General features: G+C 36.6%; 7 protein-coding genes across 7 annotated transcripts; 3 read left to right on the top strand and 4 right to left on the bottom strand. All coding sequences in view use genetic code 12, as the record gives it.

The window, feature by feature from the left end:
* Positions 1 to 398: 398 nt before the first annotated feature.
* Positions 399 to 2,798, top strand: DASC09_053210 (Zn(II)2Cys6 transcription factor domain-containing protein; the record flags this gene model as incomplete). The annotated part of the gene is made up of 1 exon (XM_064998920.1): positions 399 to 2,798. The coding sequence occupies one exon, from the start codon at positions 399 to 401 to the stop codon at positions 2,796 to 2,798; it is 2,400 nt and encodes a 799-aa protein (XP_064854992.1).
* A 723-nt stretch (positions 2,799 to 3,521) lies between these two features.
* Positions 3,522 to 4,412, bottom strand: DASC09_053200 (uncharacterized protein; the record flags this gene model as incomplete). Its single annotated transcript, XM_064998919.1, has 1 exon — positions 3,522 to 4,412. One exon carries the CDS (start codon positions 4,410 to 4,412, stop codon positions 3,522 to 3,524), a length of 891 nt encoding a protein of 296 aa, XP_064854991.1.
* Positions 4,413 to 4,795: 383 nt separating this feature from the next.
* On the bottom strand, positions 4,796 to 6,193 carry DASC09_053190 (uncharacterized protein; the record flags this gene model as incomplete). The annotated part of the gene is made up of 1 exon (XM_064998918.1): positions 4,796 to 6,193. The coding sequence occupies one exon, from the start codon at positions 6,191 to 6,193 to the stop codon at positions 4,796 to 4,798; it is 1,398 nt and encodes a 465-aa protein (XP_064854990.1).
* Positions 6,194 to 7,418: 1,225 nt separating this feature from the next.
* Positions 7,419 to 9,017, top strand: DASC09_053180 (uncharacterized protein; the record flags this gene model as incomplete). Its single annotated transcript, XM_064998917.1, has 1 exon — positions 7,419 to 9,017. The coding sequence occupies one exon, from the start codon at positions 7,419 to 7,421 to the stop codon at positions 9,015 to 9,017; it is 1,599 nt and encodes a 532-aa protein (XP_064854989.1).
* Positions 9,018 to 10,036: 1,019 nt separating this feature from the next.
* Positions 10,037 to 11,515, bottom strand: SOF1 (rRNA-processing protein SOF1; the record flags this gene model as incomplete). The annotated part of the gene is made up of 1 exon (XM_064998916.1): positions 10,037 to 11,515. One exon carries the CDS (start codon positions 11,513 to 11,515, stop codon positions 10,037 to 10,039), a length of 1,479 nt encoding a protein of 492 aa, XP_064854988.1.
* Positions 11,516 to 11,985: 470 nt separating this feature from the next.
* On the top strand, positions 11,986 to 15,033 carry NMA111 (Nma111p; the record flags this gene model as incomplete). The annotated part of the gene is made up of 1 exon (XM_064998915.1): positions 11,986 to 15,033. One exon carries the CDS (start codon positions 11,986 to 11,988, stop codon positions 15,031 to 15,033), a length of 3,048 nt encoding a protein of 1,015 aa, XP_064854987.1.
* A 415-nt stretch (positions 15,034 to 15,448) lies between these two features.
* MRP35 (mitochondrial 54S ribosomal protein bL35m MRP35) lies at positions 15,449 to 15,742 on the bottom strand (the record flags this gene model as incomplete). Its single annotated transcript, XM_064998914.1, has 1 exon — positions 15,449 to 15,742. One exon carries the CDS (start codon positions 15,740 to 15,742, stop codon positions 15,449 to 15,451), a length of 294 nt encoding a protein of 97 aa, XP_064854986.1.
* Positions 15,743 to 15,771: the final 29 nt, after the last annotated feature.

Below are 15,771 nucleotides of genomic sequence, written 5' to 3'. Positions count from 1 at the left end.
TTAATCACTAATGACAATAAAATGATTACTAAGTCTAACAACGTTAGTAACCGTTATAATTTACTAGGTATTGGCGTGTTGTGTTGTAGAAAGAACAATTATTGATCCAAACAAAAGTCAAAAAAGTATAAACTTTGCGCACTCCAAGAAAAAAAAAACGCAAAAAGGTGAACGTTTGGTGCTTAAATAGGAAAAAGGAAGAAGAAAGGAAGATAAAGAATATTGTTTTTTAGTTATTATTTTTTAGTTATTTGTTTCTTTTTGTCATTTTTTTTTATTTTATCACACTGGGGTCGTATAATAGTAATAGTAATATTGCCGTTCAAAAACAGTTGTGTTCTTTTTCGTGGGTGGAAGTATTGTTGTTAATACCGAGCGGTGACCATAGTACATGAACAATGACCACTCCAACATTTATCAACATCCATGACCCCAGCGCCATAGATTCATCGAAGAAGAAACGGAAAAAGCACAAGAATTCGCGGTTAGGATGCTTGAATTGCAAAAAAAGAAGGATAAAATGTGGTGAAGAGTTGGATATCTGCTATAATTGCATGGAAAGGAACTTGGTGTGTAATTTCATCGACTTGCCAGAACTGCAGAAAATGAAGCTCAAAGGATGGGAACAGAGGAAACCGCAGAATATGGATACCGGGGATTTAGAAGAAGAGTTTCAGGAGCTTAAAAGACAAGGGTATTTATTTGCTGCGGAAAAATTCGATGTAGATTGCTCTAAATTATTGAACGAAAGACCACTACCCCCGGAACAAACCCTATGCTCAACTATAGATTGGGAGGCTGAAAAGTCTGGGGAATCTCCATCAGTTTCCACATCATCATCAACATCATCATCATCATCATCATCCTCATTGCCATTAATACCGTCACCATCAGTATCATCATTATCATCATCATCACGTCCAAAATCTAAGTCTGCTAAGAGAAAACCGGCCATTGAACCAAAACCACAATTCACAGTAAATCCAATATACCGAGTAAAGCCAAAATCAGCATACAAACAATTTGCCCCAACCATAACCCCCAATATGAAATATTCCCCACTCCCGAACTCCACATATGAACCCACCTTGTTCAGATTAAACAAACTCAGCCGTCATAAGTGGTTTTATGAAGTGCTAAAATCCGACGAGCTTTTTGTGTTGTGCGGGGAGGATGATGTTGAGTTTGCCCAGTATCGACGAGGACTCGAAAATTGGTTCCAAGCTTTGATCGATTATGGGTTTGTCTCGAAAATTTCATTTCATGAAGATATGACATTATGCGGTAGTCTCATATTGAACCAACTTTCCAGACCATCCAGAAAAAATCATTGTCTAAATCATGACATCGATGTCTTGAAAAAAATTGTTCTATCACACAAGTTGACAGGCTTACAACTTGCCCAAGATGTCATTGACACAATAAACCAGCCCAAAACCATTTCTAGTCATCAATATCTCTCGGCAGTTCATAAAATCATGGCTTATTCAATGGTTAGTTTGGCAGCATCCATGTTTCATGAACAAGACTTCAAGACTTTATTGGCATTCGTTGGGGGCTTCATTTCTACCTCGCTATCAAAACAGGTGATTTTACGATTTAGAACCATTTTACAAGAAGACCATATGAGCAATTATTCGGTATATCCAGTGCAGCTACTACGAAGGATTTTTCCATTCATTCACAGTTACTATATGAGAAATGTCGCATCGCTATACGTTCCAAATTTAAATGCCGGTCTCGTGGTAGAGATCTATGATGATTTGGTGGAGTTTCAAGTCCACGTGCAAGATATGATCAGTACTGAAGTGCTCATCCACTTGCATGAATTACGAGTCTTCCTAGATGAAATGGTGATCAACAACAAGGAATTGTTTGCCTCCTATGACCCATCAAGGGCCATTTCGTACTCCCCGGGAGTTTTGTACACATTATTATCGAAATTCACTGCACTTTATCCACCTACGGGATTATACATTTTCCATAATTATGGGTCTTTATCGGTGATTGAAAGAATCTCCCAGTTGTATTGGCTAGTTATAAATTCGTTGCTTGATACCATGTTTCCTGAAGTTTTGTATCTTTTCACCATAAAATTCTCAGGATTGGTTAGATTTGCCGGAATTGATATCAGATATCAAGAACTGATCTTGGAGGATTTAGACCTCCTTTACAAATGGCAAAATCCTCTGCTCTATGACTACTTGTACCGAAAAACTTTCTATTTGACCAGATGCTTGTCGTACGTGTCTTATAGATGGAGAGTCTATGATCGAAACTTGGTGATCAAAAACCCTTACCCTGATACCCCATTATTCCTGAAAGTTCAATTGGAATCTCGGAAATTACCATTTTTGAAAGAAGAACAAATCACCAGTTTAAAGCAGGCTAACATCAAGTATGAGAATTATCCGAGAAATGACAAGCATTTCATTGACGATAATTCCCAAGCCGGTTTAGCCAAACCATGTCACCGAAAATATGTTGAGTTCATTGACGAAGGGTTTGAAAACAACGAAAACCGTGATCTTAATTATGAAAATGTGCAACTGGTTTTACACCGACGGTTCTGCGGACAGTTCGATATAGAAACTTTCCCGTTGCATTTAATGAAGTTTTCGGAATATGGGTTGATCAAAAACATTGATTTCCGGCCGAATTTGAAGAACAATAACATTAGAAGATTGCAGATGGATGAGGATTTCTTTGAAAAAAATGAAATTGCCTTAAATAGTTTTGTTTCTGACTGGAACGGAATCGTGAAACATTATATCTCTGATGAAAACCAATCAAAATGAATACGACCGGAATATTTCGTGAATTCCGGCAATTGATGACTTGTCAACTTTATTACAACCACATTAACTTTTTGGCTAATCATATCTGATACAATAGACATTTTAGAACTAGAATTCTCGTTGTAATGGTTAAATATTGGAGCGACATTCCGAAAAGGAGCTATTGTCATCCGTATGGAGCGCACCGTAAATAATATTGTGTTGATTGCTGTGTTTTGACTGTATTTTGACTGTATTTTGTACTTCTGCTTGAAAGCTTGTTACTAATCAAAGGCATACAATGATGTTTATTGTTATTAATGGCTACAAGCTCAGGTAGAGGGTCAAACGGTTTTTGGTTCTGTATACTCAAACATGGGTTTCTTTGATGTTACATTATTCTATACTCTTATAAAGAAATTCTAGCCTGTTATTAGATATGCTCGGGAGACTTATCCGTACTAGACAATAGATGGGAAAATAGACAAAAAAGAACAAAAGCTAGATTAGTTTGCTTAACGTGTTTGTAGTGATATCACTGTTAACATTTATTCTCCTTATTTTTTTCTCCTTTTCATCTAGAAATTTTTTGTTTTTACATAAACCCCCTTTCTTCAATGACATGCTTTCATTCCATAGCTATTTACCAATTGCCATGGACTTTTTCCATTCGGTAGAGCTGGTTTATTTCTTTGTTAAATTTTTTTTTCTTAGCATTATAATAAGCAATACATCACACCTCTCTCATTCGACCTTTTGACGTTTCGCTTCCCTGTCTTCCTCGTGCTTCTCTTCTTCTCCCGATTTTCTGGCCTGGTTTAACTTCGGATCCTTTGCATTCACTCCTTCTGGCAAAGAAATCAAGGAATTTAATAAGATATATGCAGAAGTATCCGGTAACGGCCGTAGAGTGTTTAAAAGATCGCCTGTGTCATTGAATATCTTAGGGTAATTGAGTTTTAACCATGAGCTTGTACTGGAAGGGTTTTGCTCTCGGCAAATCAATTCTCTGTCCAGTGGAAGCAATGGAATATTATTGTATAATTGGAATAATTGTTCATGCCTCTTGATGATCTCCTGTGACTTTCCCAATTTCAGATGGGTCTCCTGGTTCGAATTGACATCCAATGCAAGTTGAAGGATCGTGGCCAATTCTGGTTTTTTTTCAATAATTGTTTCGATTTTCTTAGTTACCAGTGGGGCATTTTCCAGCAGGTATGCTTCCAAAAATTGTAGAGGTGGTTTATCCTTAATATTAATATTACTATCCTGTGAAATTTCCAGAGTGACATCTTCTGAGGATTTCGCCATTCCATCCTCGTATTCCGCTAGCAAATCTAGTATGGCGCTGTTTTTTCTCGAAAGGTTGTTAAGGATCTTTCGAAGAGTTTTCTCCTGGGCGAAAAGTTTCTCTGATTCAGTAATCTGCGTATTATACTGGTTTAACAAGCTCTCGTATATTTCTTTGTAATTCGTCAGCGTATTTCCATCATTATCATCATTTTTATTATTATTATGATTGTCATTATTATTTTCTGTGGGCAACACTTCTGAGTCTGGCGATAATGGCTGTTGGACATTGGAAATTGCAGCTTCATCTGCAGTTTTTATTGCCTGTTCAGATACTTCGGGCATGGTTTATTAATATTATTGATTAAGTGATTTTTATTGTGACTTTTTGTTTCTAAACTGTTTCAGCCTCTCTCTTCGCAATTTTGGGGAAAGCGTCTGTCAATGTTGAAAATCATGATTCTATTTACCCGGAGGTGCCCACATTTTAATCAACATCAATCAGTGCCCACCCACACTAAGGTTATTGTTTGCTCTACAATATATAACCCAGTACAAATATTTTTTAAAATATATCATTATTATTATTATTCCAAAAACCACTTAAATTAGAAAAAAAAAATTTGAAAACCATGTTAATATGTCCAAAAAGAAAAGCGTAAACAAGAAAAGTAAGTACAACCAATAACAAAAAACTTGAATATAGAAATAAGAAGGTTACTACTTCATTAATTTTCTTTGACAGCTTGCCACCATCTCTCGTGATATCTTCCAAAAATTTTTACCAATAGAGGTTCATCACCTTGGACATCATTGACATCTTTGCGACCAAATAAACGACCTTTTTCCTCATCCCAGTCTGCAAATGTACATTTTTCCCATTCCTCTGGGGTGTTATATCCTAATCTTTGCAATTTTGGAGAGTTGAGAGAATCTGGATCAATAACAGAAGTCAACTTTGGGGTTTGGAAATAAATCAATACTAATCTTTCAAATTTCTTTTGGTCTTCTGGTGGAGAGATGACTCGATGAATAGAAGATTTGAAATAGCTGCCAGTGATAAATTCCATGGCATCACCAATGTTAACAATCAAGGCATTAGGCTTGTGTCCAACATATCTCCATTGACCAGTGTAGTAATCTCTAATTTGTAATGATAAAATCGGTTGCGAAGTAATAAATGTAAAAGCAGTACCATCAGAATGTCCTCTCAACCAAGTCTTATTGGTAAGTTTCTCTTCATCCTCGGTCATTCCCAAATAATGCATCAATCTGCCAAAACCGGTTCCAGAGTTTTTCAAGTCGTTTTTATAAACTTTGAAGTAGTTTTCCCACAAAAAACCTTCTGGCTTCTCCAAGATGATATCGCAGAGGTTACATAATCTTCTCAAGACCTGAAAATGCAAAAACTTATAATATTCCGAGAGTTCTGGCAAGAAAGCGCGCACCACATCAGGGTACTTTCTGTTAGGATCAAAGAAATAATCATCCTGGTTCATATCTCTCAAGTTATAGTGTTCAATGGAGTCTCTTACTCCATGTTGCATGGCCCAGTATCCCCTTGGTTTGAAACCTAAGCCTCTTTCGCCGCCAAGGGACTTGGTTCTGTCTTCCAAATCAGTTTGCCGAGCCCCGGCTAAATAATTGAACTTATCCTCTTCAGGAATTTCGAGCACTGATTGGGAAATAGCTCTCAAATACTCTAATTTCTTTGGATCGAATCCCCAATTAGTGATGTTGAAAAACCCATAGGTAGAAATTGACTTTTCAAGTTTAGCTGCCAATTGTTTCCTGCACTCTAATCCTTCTGGGCCCTCAATATACTTGGAAAAATCAATTGAGTCCAATTCGATCACCGGAACATCATTATGGGCGGATGGGGCAGCTTCTTGGAATTTTCTGATGTTGAATCGTTTTTCAACATCGGCAATATCCTGGTTAGGAAAATATTTGGCTCTCAAAGAACTGGCATCAGCCACCAAATCTTTTTCCGTCACTTCTCTACCATCGGTTTGGGAATTATGAGCAGGAACCGGAGTTAAACGGATAGAATTAAAGGGAGATTTCCTATTATAAGGTTCGATAGTGATGGTTTTGGTACCGTGGGCTACAGCAACAGAAGCCATATTTTTTTTGAGGGAAGTATTATTGTTGGCAAAAAAAAAAAAGGGGGGGTGGGGTTCCCGAAGATTCTTTCAGTTAATTATAAGGTGTATTATATTATCTCACTAAAGATATCAATCCACAAGAAATTGGCTAGTTTATATAACTTTGCTCAGGGTAAACGGTTCATGTTGAGCCCACAGTTGCACACACGCGCACACAAAGTCATGTGCCATTGCTGCAGAGTGGTGCTTTTTGTTTGTTCCACTGCATGCACAGGCTATACCCCAACCTTCAACGAATTCTATTCGTTGAATTCTATTCGTTGAAGGTTGGGTTTTTCTGTGGATCCTCGGTGAGGCTCAATAATAACACAATCATTCAAGATCAAAAAATGACTCGATTGTGTTTTCCGGTGATTATCTACGGACATTAGGAAATCAGAGTGTAGTTTCACAGAAATATCATTAGAAATATTTGATGTTCACAAAGATTTATCACAATAATCACGAAAATTTCTTTGTCTTTGGGGAAAAAAAGAAAAATTTGGCACTCTTTGGAGCTTGTTGATCTAAAGACTTGCTTAATTGAAAATTGTTTGACTTTTTATTTCATCACGTTGCTGCCATCTTTAGGGAGTCGGGTAACATTTGCTAATGCTGTGGCAATTAATCAAATGTGTGGCAAATCATTCATCAAAAGTTATAATTGATATATATGGCATTCTTCTCTTATTTATAGATTGCTATTTCATATCAGTTATTGTACTAGAAGAGATATGACCATCTGACAAGTCTAGCTTATCCTCCCAAGTTAATGCGTACCTATTTTTAAAAAGGAAATACTGTAAACTAAAGCATTAACCCCTTTTTTTTTTAATTAAATTTAAGTTATTTGCTGGCTCATGTTGTTATTTTTTTTTGTATTCACTTTCAGTTTTGGTTTACTGAGTGGGATTTAAAATTTGTTCGGTGTTGGTGCATCCCATTCATTCTGTCAGATTGGGAAATCCAATTTTCCAACATTGCATGATCCACTTTGCAGAGCACCAATAGTCCGATTCCGATTTGCATCAATATTGAAAGCAGCGTCAATAATAATAAATATAGAACTATTTTTAAAATATTAAGTGGTTTCAGATGCCGATGCTACTAATAAGATGACATACTACTCATTTATCCTTGAAATAAGGGCAAAACTGTTGGTGACCATGAATTTCTGCAATATTTAAATGAATTTGTGTTCGCCATGGCTGCCACAAAATTACTCAGTTCTTGTTTTTTTATACTACCAATCACTACATTGAAAATGTTTTTCACATCTGTTGTCTTCATTCTTCACTTGCTTTTCTTGGCAAATGGGACTCCCATTCTTGCAAAAAGATCCGACCGGTATATACAAGCATCTGTCCAATACATCGACCAATCTGATCTTATGATGGAACTTAGCGTTGGGACTCCTGGCTCAGAAATCTTGGTGGTTCTTGATACTGCTTCTTCTGATTTGTATGTTTCTTTGCCTAATGTCACCACTGGCTATTATTCTGTCGACTTCATTGGCTCCTTCACTCCAAGCGACTCTTCTACTTTCAAATATTTGAACATCACTTATGACATGCAATACCTTAGTGGTGATGTCTGGGGCTATATGGGAACGGATGATGTTAGCTTATCTGGTGAGATTCTTAGAAACTATCAATTCGCCTATGTATATTCCCTGGGTAATGGCATCACCGCTTTACTTGGGCTTGGTCCAATTGGTTCAGAAAACGTTTACATCAATAGATATCCAAACTTTGTTACTCTGTTGGTAAATCAGGGACTCATTGACAGAGGAATATTTGGCTTATATGCTGGGACTCAATCCTCGATCGATGGTGGTAGTATTGTGTTCGGGGGAGTTGATGTTGCGAAATATTCAGGTAATTTGGTTCAATTGAACTGCGTTCCTCAGTTGTCGACTACCAAAAAAATTGTTAATTATTGGGTTGATTTTGAAGGATTTTCCATCAATGGTGATAACGGTATGACCTCTTTGCTTCAAAATGGTACTGCATATACCGCAATTTTTGATTCTGGTACATCAGTGCTCGCTCTTCCGGATGCAATTTACCAATACATTGTTTATGATTATTTCAACGTCTCCGACCCTGATGATACGGTTTCTTGTGATAACAATGATACTCTCAATTTCCAATTTGATGGATTTGACATCACAGTGCCAATGAGTGATAATTTGTTTTCCGTTGGTGCTGGCGAATGTATAATTGCCATGCAATCCCTGGGAAATGATGTAAATTTTTATCTCGGAATCACCACCTTGCAAAGAATCTACACAGTGTTTGACCCTATAAACATAAAGCTTTATGTCGCACCAATCATCCAAACTAATGACTCTTCGGTGTTCTCCGTTCAAAATGATACTGATCTTACTACATTGAAAGACAGCACTGCTAGCTCCTTCCTCACTAGTGAACCAAAACCAACGACAGTTACAGCTCAATTTTTAACCTCAACATATGCGTCATTATATGTTAGTCCTGGGTTAAGTTTATCAACTAGTTCTTACTCTGGTTCCATCTTTCACCCAACCTCTACTGTTACCACTTCAAATGATTTACCTTCTTACTTGACCACTCACTCTGAGTCTGGTGCCTCTCCACCGGTATTCAGTACCTCTGTTCCGTCAGTCTCCTCTTTCAATTCTCATGGAATATCCTCTATTGTGTCTCTGTGGACTACAATGTCTACACATGTCAACAATGGCGGAAACCCTTATAGTGAACCTCAAGGGGATGCAAACGGTAATAATAACCCCATTTACTATTGTGGCAGACCCGGCTACTGAGGTTCGGAAAACAAAAGAAGAGTTTCTTGGGTTTTCTTTGGAAAAGAAAAAAGGATACGCTGATTTTTAATTTCACTTTACTTTTTTTTTCAAATTCTTTCCAGACAATTTATTTCTTTTTTTCTCAATAATCAAATTATTCACTTTATTATTATAAAAACAGGGGTGAAAAGAAGTAGAGATAAAATAAAACAAAATACACATGATTTAGTTAAAATTTATAACGCATAAATACATATAACTGTATCTCATTCTATTGGTTATAAATATGAATGCCTGATTATACACTGATGATAATTCATCTCATCAGTACATCAAATACCACCGAACTCAATTATATATAAAAAGAAAAGCATTTAAAGACGATTTGACAGCCCTAGCAACATTCTTATAAAGTTTTTTATGCTATGAAAGATTCATAATGTATACTTGAAAATAATACAAAGATAAGTAACCAAGGGTTTCCTTCATGTGGCTGGCCAACAATGACGTTACTTTTCAATAGCAATTAACCAGAGAGTTCAAACCTGATTGAAATTCTGTGCTTTGCGTAATATCGTGGTACTGGATACCAATGGATACATCATTGTACCAGCGCAGAGTAAGTATAAAATATCTTAGGAGTTAATTAAATGCCAAATAGAATGCAAGACACTAAAAACCAACGAAATAAGTCCAAAATTTGATAAATATTAGTAAAAGTTGGTATGTTATATACCATCTGAACGGATCTAATAAAATTGACAGCATATGGACTAAGAAAACATCTCTGAATCAAGCTCGTCCTTATTAGCTCAGTTGGTAGAGCGTTCGGCTTTTAGAACATAAGGAACCGAAATGTCCAGGGTTCGAGCCCCTGATGAGGAGCTTATTTTTTCTATTTTTTTAAATAGCCAACAAAATGAACTTTATCTTCAAAGACATATTCGTTATTTTATTTTTTTTTTTGTTGAACTTACAAAATAAAAAGCTAGGACAAGTATAGATATGCATAAATTATACTAAAGAAAATAACTAAATCATTTATAAGTATTGGCAACAATATGCTTCTCTCTTTCAGATTTGAATGGTTTAGAGCCTTTTTTACTGTGCAATCTTTCATTGTTTTCTCTTCTCTTGATACTTTGAGTTTGGATTTGCCTTTTCTCACTATCCTTTTTAATACCAATAGGCACATGTCTGTGTCTGGATATTCTTCTTATTTCTGGCATGAACTTGAATTTTTCTTTCAATTTGGCGTCGTATTCTAATTTGTTTCTTTCTCTGGTAGACTTGACATTAGTTCTCTCCCAGGCGACGGCTCTCCAAATTCTGATATTACAATCATCAGAACCACTATAAATGAATTTGGAATCCAATGAGTATTTGGTGCAGTAAACTTGCTGCATTCTCTTGGTGTGATACACTTCTCTTGAATGACCTTCGTTAACGTTGAAGATTCTAATAGTTTTGTCATATGAACCAGTCACAAGCTCTTTACCAGTTGGGGCAAAATCAACGTCTAATACAGCAGAAATATGATCTTTATAAACGTTGGTACTTCTCTTCATATTTCTCATGTCGTAACCGTAGACATTGCTATCTTCAGAAGCACACACAAAGTTATAGGCTGACATTGGGTTGAAGCAAATGGCATTAGTTCTGAGAGTATTAACGATTTTTTGAGTTGGTGAATTGGTTCTAATATCATACAAAATAACGGTGTTATCGCTACCAGCAGATGCCAAGATTGACGTCTCGACATTGTTGAATCGTACTGTGGTGATATTGTCTGCACCCCAGGTCAAGTTGGAAATAGGCTTTGAACGGTTAGAGTCCCATAATTCAATTTGAGCGCCACCCGTGACAAACAAATCTTTATTAAAGTGATGATCTATTGATTCAAACGAGTGTTCACCCAAATATGTTTTTATTAAACCATTACTTGAATTGATTTCGTTCTCATTCATGAAACCATTTTCGAGTTCATTGCCAGCTTCTTCTTCTTCGTCACTACTTTCATCATCATCAAAATCACTTTCCTCATCTTCATTATCATCGTATTGCTTTAATTTTTTAGCTTGCTGTTTGAAATCTTCATCATTAACCGACCACATTTTGATGGTCTTATCGTGACCACAACTTAATAGTCTTCCATTTGGTGTAACGATCAACCCACTAACTCTTCCATAATGTGCTTTAAATGTGACAAGCTCTTTTCTTGATTTCAAGTTCCAATATTTGATGACCCCGTCTCCACTCCCACTGGCCACTTTGTTCAAACTATCAAAATTACGAGCAATAGAATAGATCGCATCCCTATGACCATCACCAAGCTGCCCAACAAACGGTTGTGCGAACATTCTTTCCATTTTGGTGGCTGTCAATGCCTTCTGATATTCTCTAGCTCTTTCGAATGGGTGGAGCGCAGGGTTCAAGTTACGGGATATACGACTCTCATCAGTATTTCTTTCCGCAATGTACGTATCACTTGATCTTGAAATAGTCTTTATTTTCATTTTCAACTTCTAGTTTCTAATCCTTTGGTAATGTTCTTCCCTTGATTCTATCTCATCTCTGGAATTTTTTTTTTTTTTTTTGAAGAAAAAAATTTTCCCTTCTGCTGACATGCATGTTATTGCATGTGCATCTCATCTCTATCTTCTTCGATGAAGGAAGATTTGTGTTTCTCCAGGATATTTCTACTGTTACTGTTTCCCGATAATTACTGGACATTTATAGCCGCAATTAGATACTTAACCACATCAAATGTGCTGTCCCTTCTGGAGGTGTACTGTGATGGTTACCATCCGTGGAAATCCATATCAGATTGAGAAGACAGGGCAACATAACCGGATTGTGGAAATTTTTTTTTTTGTCTCTCTTATTTAATTTCCTTTACGCAAAGAATGCTAGTATTGAAGAAGTACAATATTTAAACACCTAAGATATTGTATAGATTGGATAAGGAGAAAGAGTGGAAATAAAAATGAATGGGAATGATCTAGTGAACTCTTCCAAGAGAGCCCATGAAGATAGTCCTAATGACGGTGCCTTCAAAAGAAAGAAGAGCATTGCAGGTCCAGAAAATGGCCACACGAGACAGTCAAATGGTACCAGCAGTAAAATTGACGGTACTGGTGCCATTGAAGCCCCTATTACTATGCCAGTGATTTCAGAAAATGCTCAAAAATGGCAAGCGACGATTGATAAAGTTATCAAGAGTGTGGTGGCGATCAGATTTTGTCAAGTTGCTAGATTTGATTCAGAATCCGCGATAGTCAGTGAAGCCACCGGGTTTGTGGTCGATGCAAAAAAAGGGATTATTTTGACAAATAGACACGTTGTTTCACCTGGTCCATTTGTAGGACACGCAGTATTCGACAATCATGAAGAAACCGATGTGAAACCTATTTACAGAGACCCAGTTCATGATTTTGGGTTTTTGAAATTTGACCCTAAATCAATAAAATATATGAAGATTAATGAACTTAAATTGCGCCCGGATCTAGCTAAAGTGGGTTGTGAAATCCGTGTTGTTGGTAACGATGCTGGTGAGAAATTGAGTATTTTGAGTGGGTTCATTTCTAGACTTGACAGAAACGCTCCAGAATATGGTTTTATGACTTACAATGATTTTAACACAGAATATATTCAAGCAGCCGCTAGTGCTTCTGGTGGTTCAAGTGGGTCTCCAGTAATCGATATTTCAGGTAATACTTTAGCATTACAGGCTGGTGGTCTGACGGATTCAGCTACAGATTTCTTCTTACCAGTTCATAGAGTTCTTAGAGCATTGAAGTTAATACAGGCTGAAAAACCAATCACCAGAGGTACCATCCAAGTTCAATGGTACTTAAAACCTTTTGATGAATGTCGTCGTTTAGGGTTGTCTGAAGAAGCTGAAGAGAAGGCAAGAAAATTGTTTCCAAATATCATGAGTTTGTTAGTTGCTGAGACAATTTTACCAGAAGGCCCAGCGTACAACAAAATTAAAGAAGGTGATATCTTGATTTCTATTAATGGCGAATATATTTCCACTTTCATTAAGGTGGATGATATTTTGGATAGCATAATTGGTAATGATGTTCATATTCTCTTGCAGAGAAATGGTGAGTATATTGAAGTCGATTGCAAAGTTCAAGACTTGCACAAAATTACTCCAAACAGATATTTGCAAATTAGTGGTGGTTCGTTCAATGACTTGAGTTATCAAATTGCAAGACTGTATGTGCTTCCAGTCAAGGGTGTGTTTGTCAGTCTTGCTGGGGGTACTTTCAATTTCGGGGGTTCTAGTAAAGGTTGGATCATCGATTCTATCAACAATAAGACAACTCAAAATCTAGATGAGTTTATCAAAGTCATGGAAACTATTCCTGATCGTGAAATTGTCCCAATCAAATTTAGACACTTGAATAGAATTCAATCACAAAAATCTGGAGTGGTTTTCATTGATCGTCACTGGTATGGCGCGACTTTGGCCATTAGAAATGATGAAACTGGTATCTGGGATTATAAAGAGTTGGCCAAATCTATACCACCAAACCCATCAAAAACTCTCAGTGCTAAATTCATTGATGTTCCAAATGTTAAGCCAGGATGTGCTAAGTTAGTTAGAAGTTTCGTCATGGTTAACACTCGTTTCCCAACTGCTCTTGACTCATATCCATTTTCAAGCTGTAAAGGTTACGGGGTGGTTGTTGACGCTAAAAAAGGTTATGTGATTGTCTCTAGAAAATATGTCCCACATGATATGTGTGATGTTCTTGTAACAATTGCCGAATCAATTATTGTTCCTGCCAAAGTGGTTTTCATGCACCCAACTTATAACTACTCTGTGATCCAGTATGATCCAAAATTGGTTAATGCCGATGTTATCAGCCCTAAATTTTCTAAGACACCAATAAATAGAGGTGATTCCTTGAACTTCATTGGTTATAATTACAATTTCAGAGTTTTAGCCTCAACAACTTCTGTCACTGACTTGTTATCGATCAATGTTCCATACTCTCACGCATGTCCACGTTATAGAGGTTTGAATTTGGAAAGTGTTGTGATTGACAGTACAACCTGTGGTGATTGTGATTCAGGTGTTTTAGCAGATGATGATGGAACCATTAGAGCAATTTGGTTGGAGTATCTAGGAGAGCTTGGATCGGATGGTGATGTTTCGTATAGAATGGGTATTGATATTGTCCATATGAACAATGTCATCGAAGCTTTGAAGAATGACAAAACCCCAAGAGTCAGAATAATTGATGCCGAATTTTATGCTCTTACAATTTCCAGTGCCAGATTACAGGGTGTTTCTGAAAAATGGATTGCTGAATTAGAAAAAATCGGAACAGACAGATTCCAATTCTTCTGTGCTTCAAGAGTTACTTGTGCGGAGGATGCCATCAGAGTTGCAGAATCAAAAGATGATGAAAAGAAGAAGAATGATGAAGAAGAATTGGATAAATTGAAGGTTGGTGATATTGTGTTAGCACTTAACGGTACTTTAGTTCACAGAATAACCCAGTTACACGATTTTTCATTCGAAGAGGAAAAGGAAGTTGAATTGACTATTGTCAGAAATAGTAAAGAAATAACAATTAAAGTGAAGACAACGGAAGTGGGTAGTAGTGATCATTACGTTGCCTGGAGTGGTGCCAATATTCAAGAACCACATCATAGTGTCCGCCAAGAATTAAAGAATTTGCCATCCAGAGTTTATGTTTCTCATACCTCATCTGGCTCACCAGCTCAGCAATACGGGATCGCACCAACTAATTTCATCACTCATGTTAATGAAATTGCAACTCCAACTTTGAAAGAGTTCATGGAGCAAATCAAAAAAATCCCAGATAACACTTATTGTAAATTGAGAATGTGTACTTTTGAACGTATTCCTTTTGCGATTAGTTTGAAAACAAATTATCACTATTTCTCAACCGTGGAATATAAGAGAAACACCGAGGGAAACTGGGACATAGCTTCTTATGATAAAGATTTCAAGGCTAAGAAGGATGTTGTAGTTCAAAAAACTTCATATTAATTTGGAAAAAACCTGGTTTCTATTAGTTATTGGTGATGGTACTTTAAATATTTCGCATTTCTACGTCAAATCTGATTAATTTTTTTTTTCTGTCGGGAATAAAATTTTAGACAATAAATAGTGCTCTTTTTTTCGTTTGCTACAGTTTCAATAATAATTATTAATAAAAAAATATAAAAAAACGAAAGAAACGAAAATAATTGTAATGTACATTGTGGAGGAAATCATATATGGAGATTTGATAGTGTCATTGATAACTATAATCCCAAATTTATCATGACTATGTACACATGGGGAGAGTAGGTTTTCCACAGGAATATAATATTACTTTATGTCAGATAATTTTCCAAAATTGTTCTTGGATAGACCAATGAATATGTCTTGAATAAAATAATAGATCTTTGCTGGTGATAGTTTAATGGTAAGGTAAAAGTCTCTTGAGTCTCTTATTCATATCGCCATGACCTTTGCCCATAGATTCAGTTTTACCATCTTTATGTTGCAATAATCTCTGTGACCAACCAGCATTACCATGCTTTCTTCCAACTTTGCCTCTCTTGAAACCTTTGGCAGTCTTGATCCATCTTTTGGCAGCACCTTTATGGGTCTTCATCATGCCTCTTGTGAAGACGGTTGTTACTGGTGTGCGGGCACCAGAAAAGGCACAGGTGTTTAGTATTTGGAGCTTAGACAATAATGACCCAAACATTGTAATCGGTATATATAGTTATGGATAGT

The sequence above is a fragment of the Saccharomycopsis crataegensis genome, assembly GCF_037102585.1.
Source record: "Saccharomycopsis crataegensis DNA, jcf7180000000087, whole genome shotgun sequence".
Lineage (NCBI taxonomy): Eukaryota > Fungi > Ascomycota > Saccharomycetes > Ascoideales > Saccharomycopsidaceae > Saccharomycopsis > Saccharomycopsis crataegensis.
This window is presented reverse-complemented; position numbering and strand designations above follow the sequence as displayed.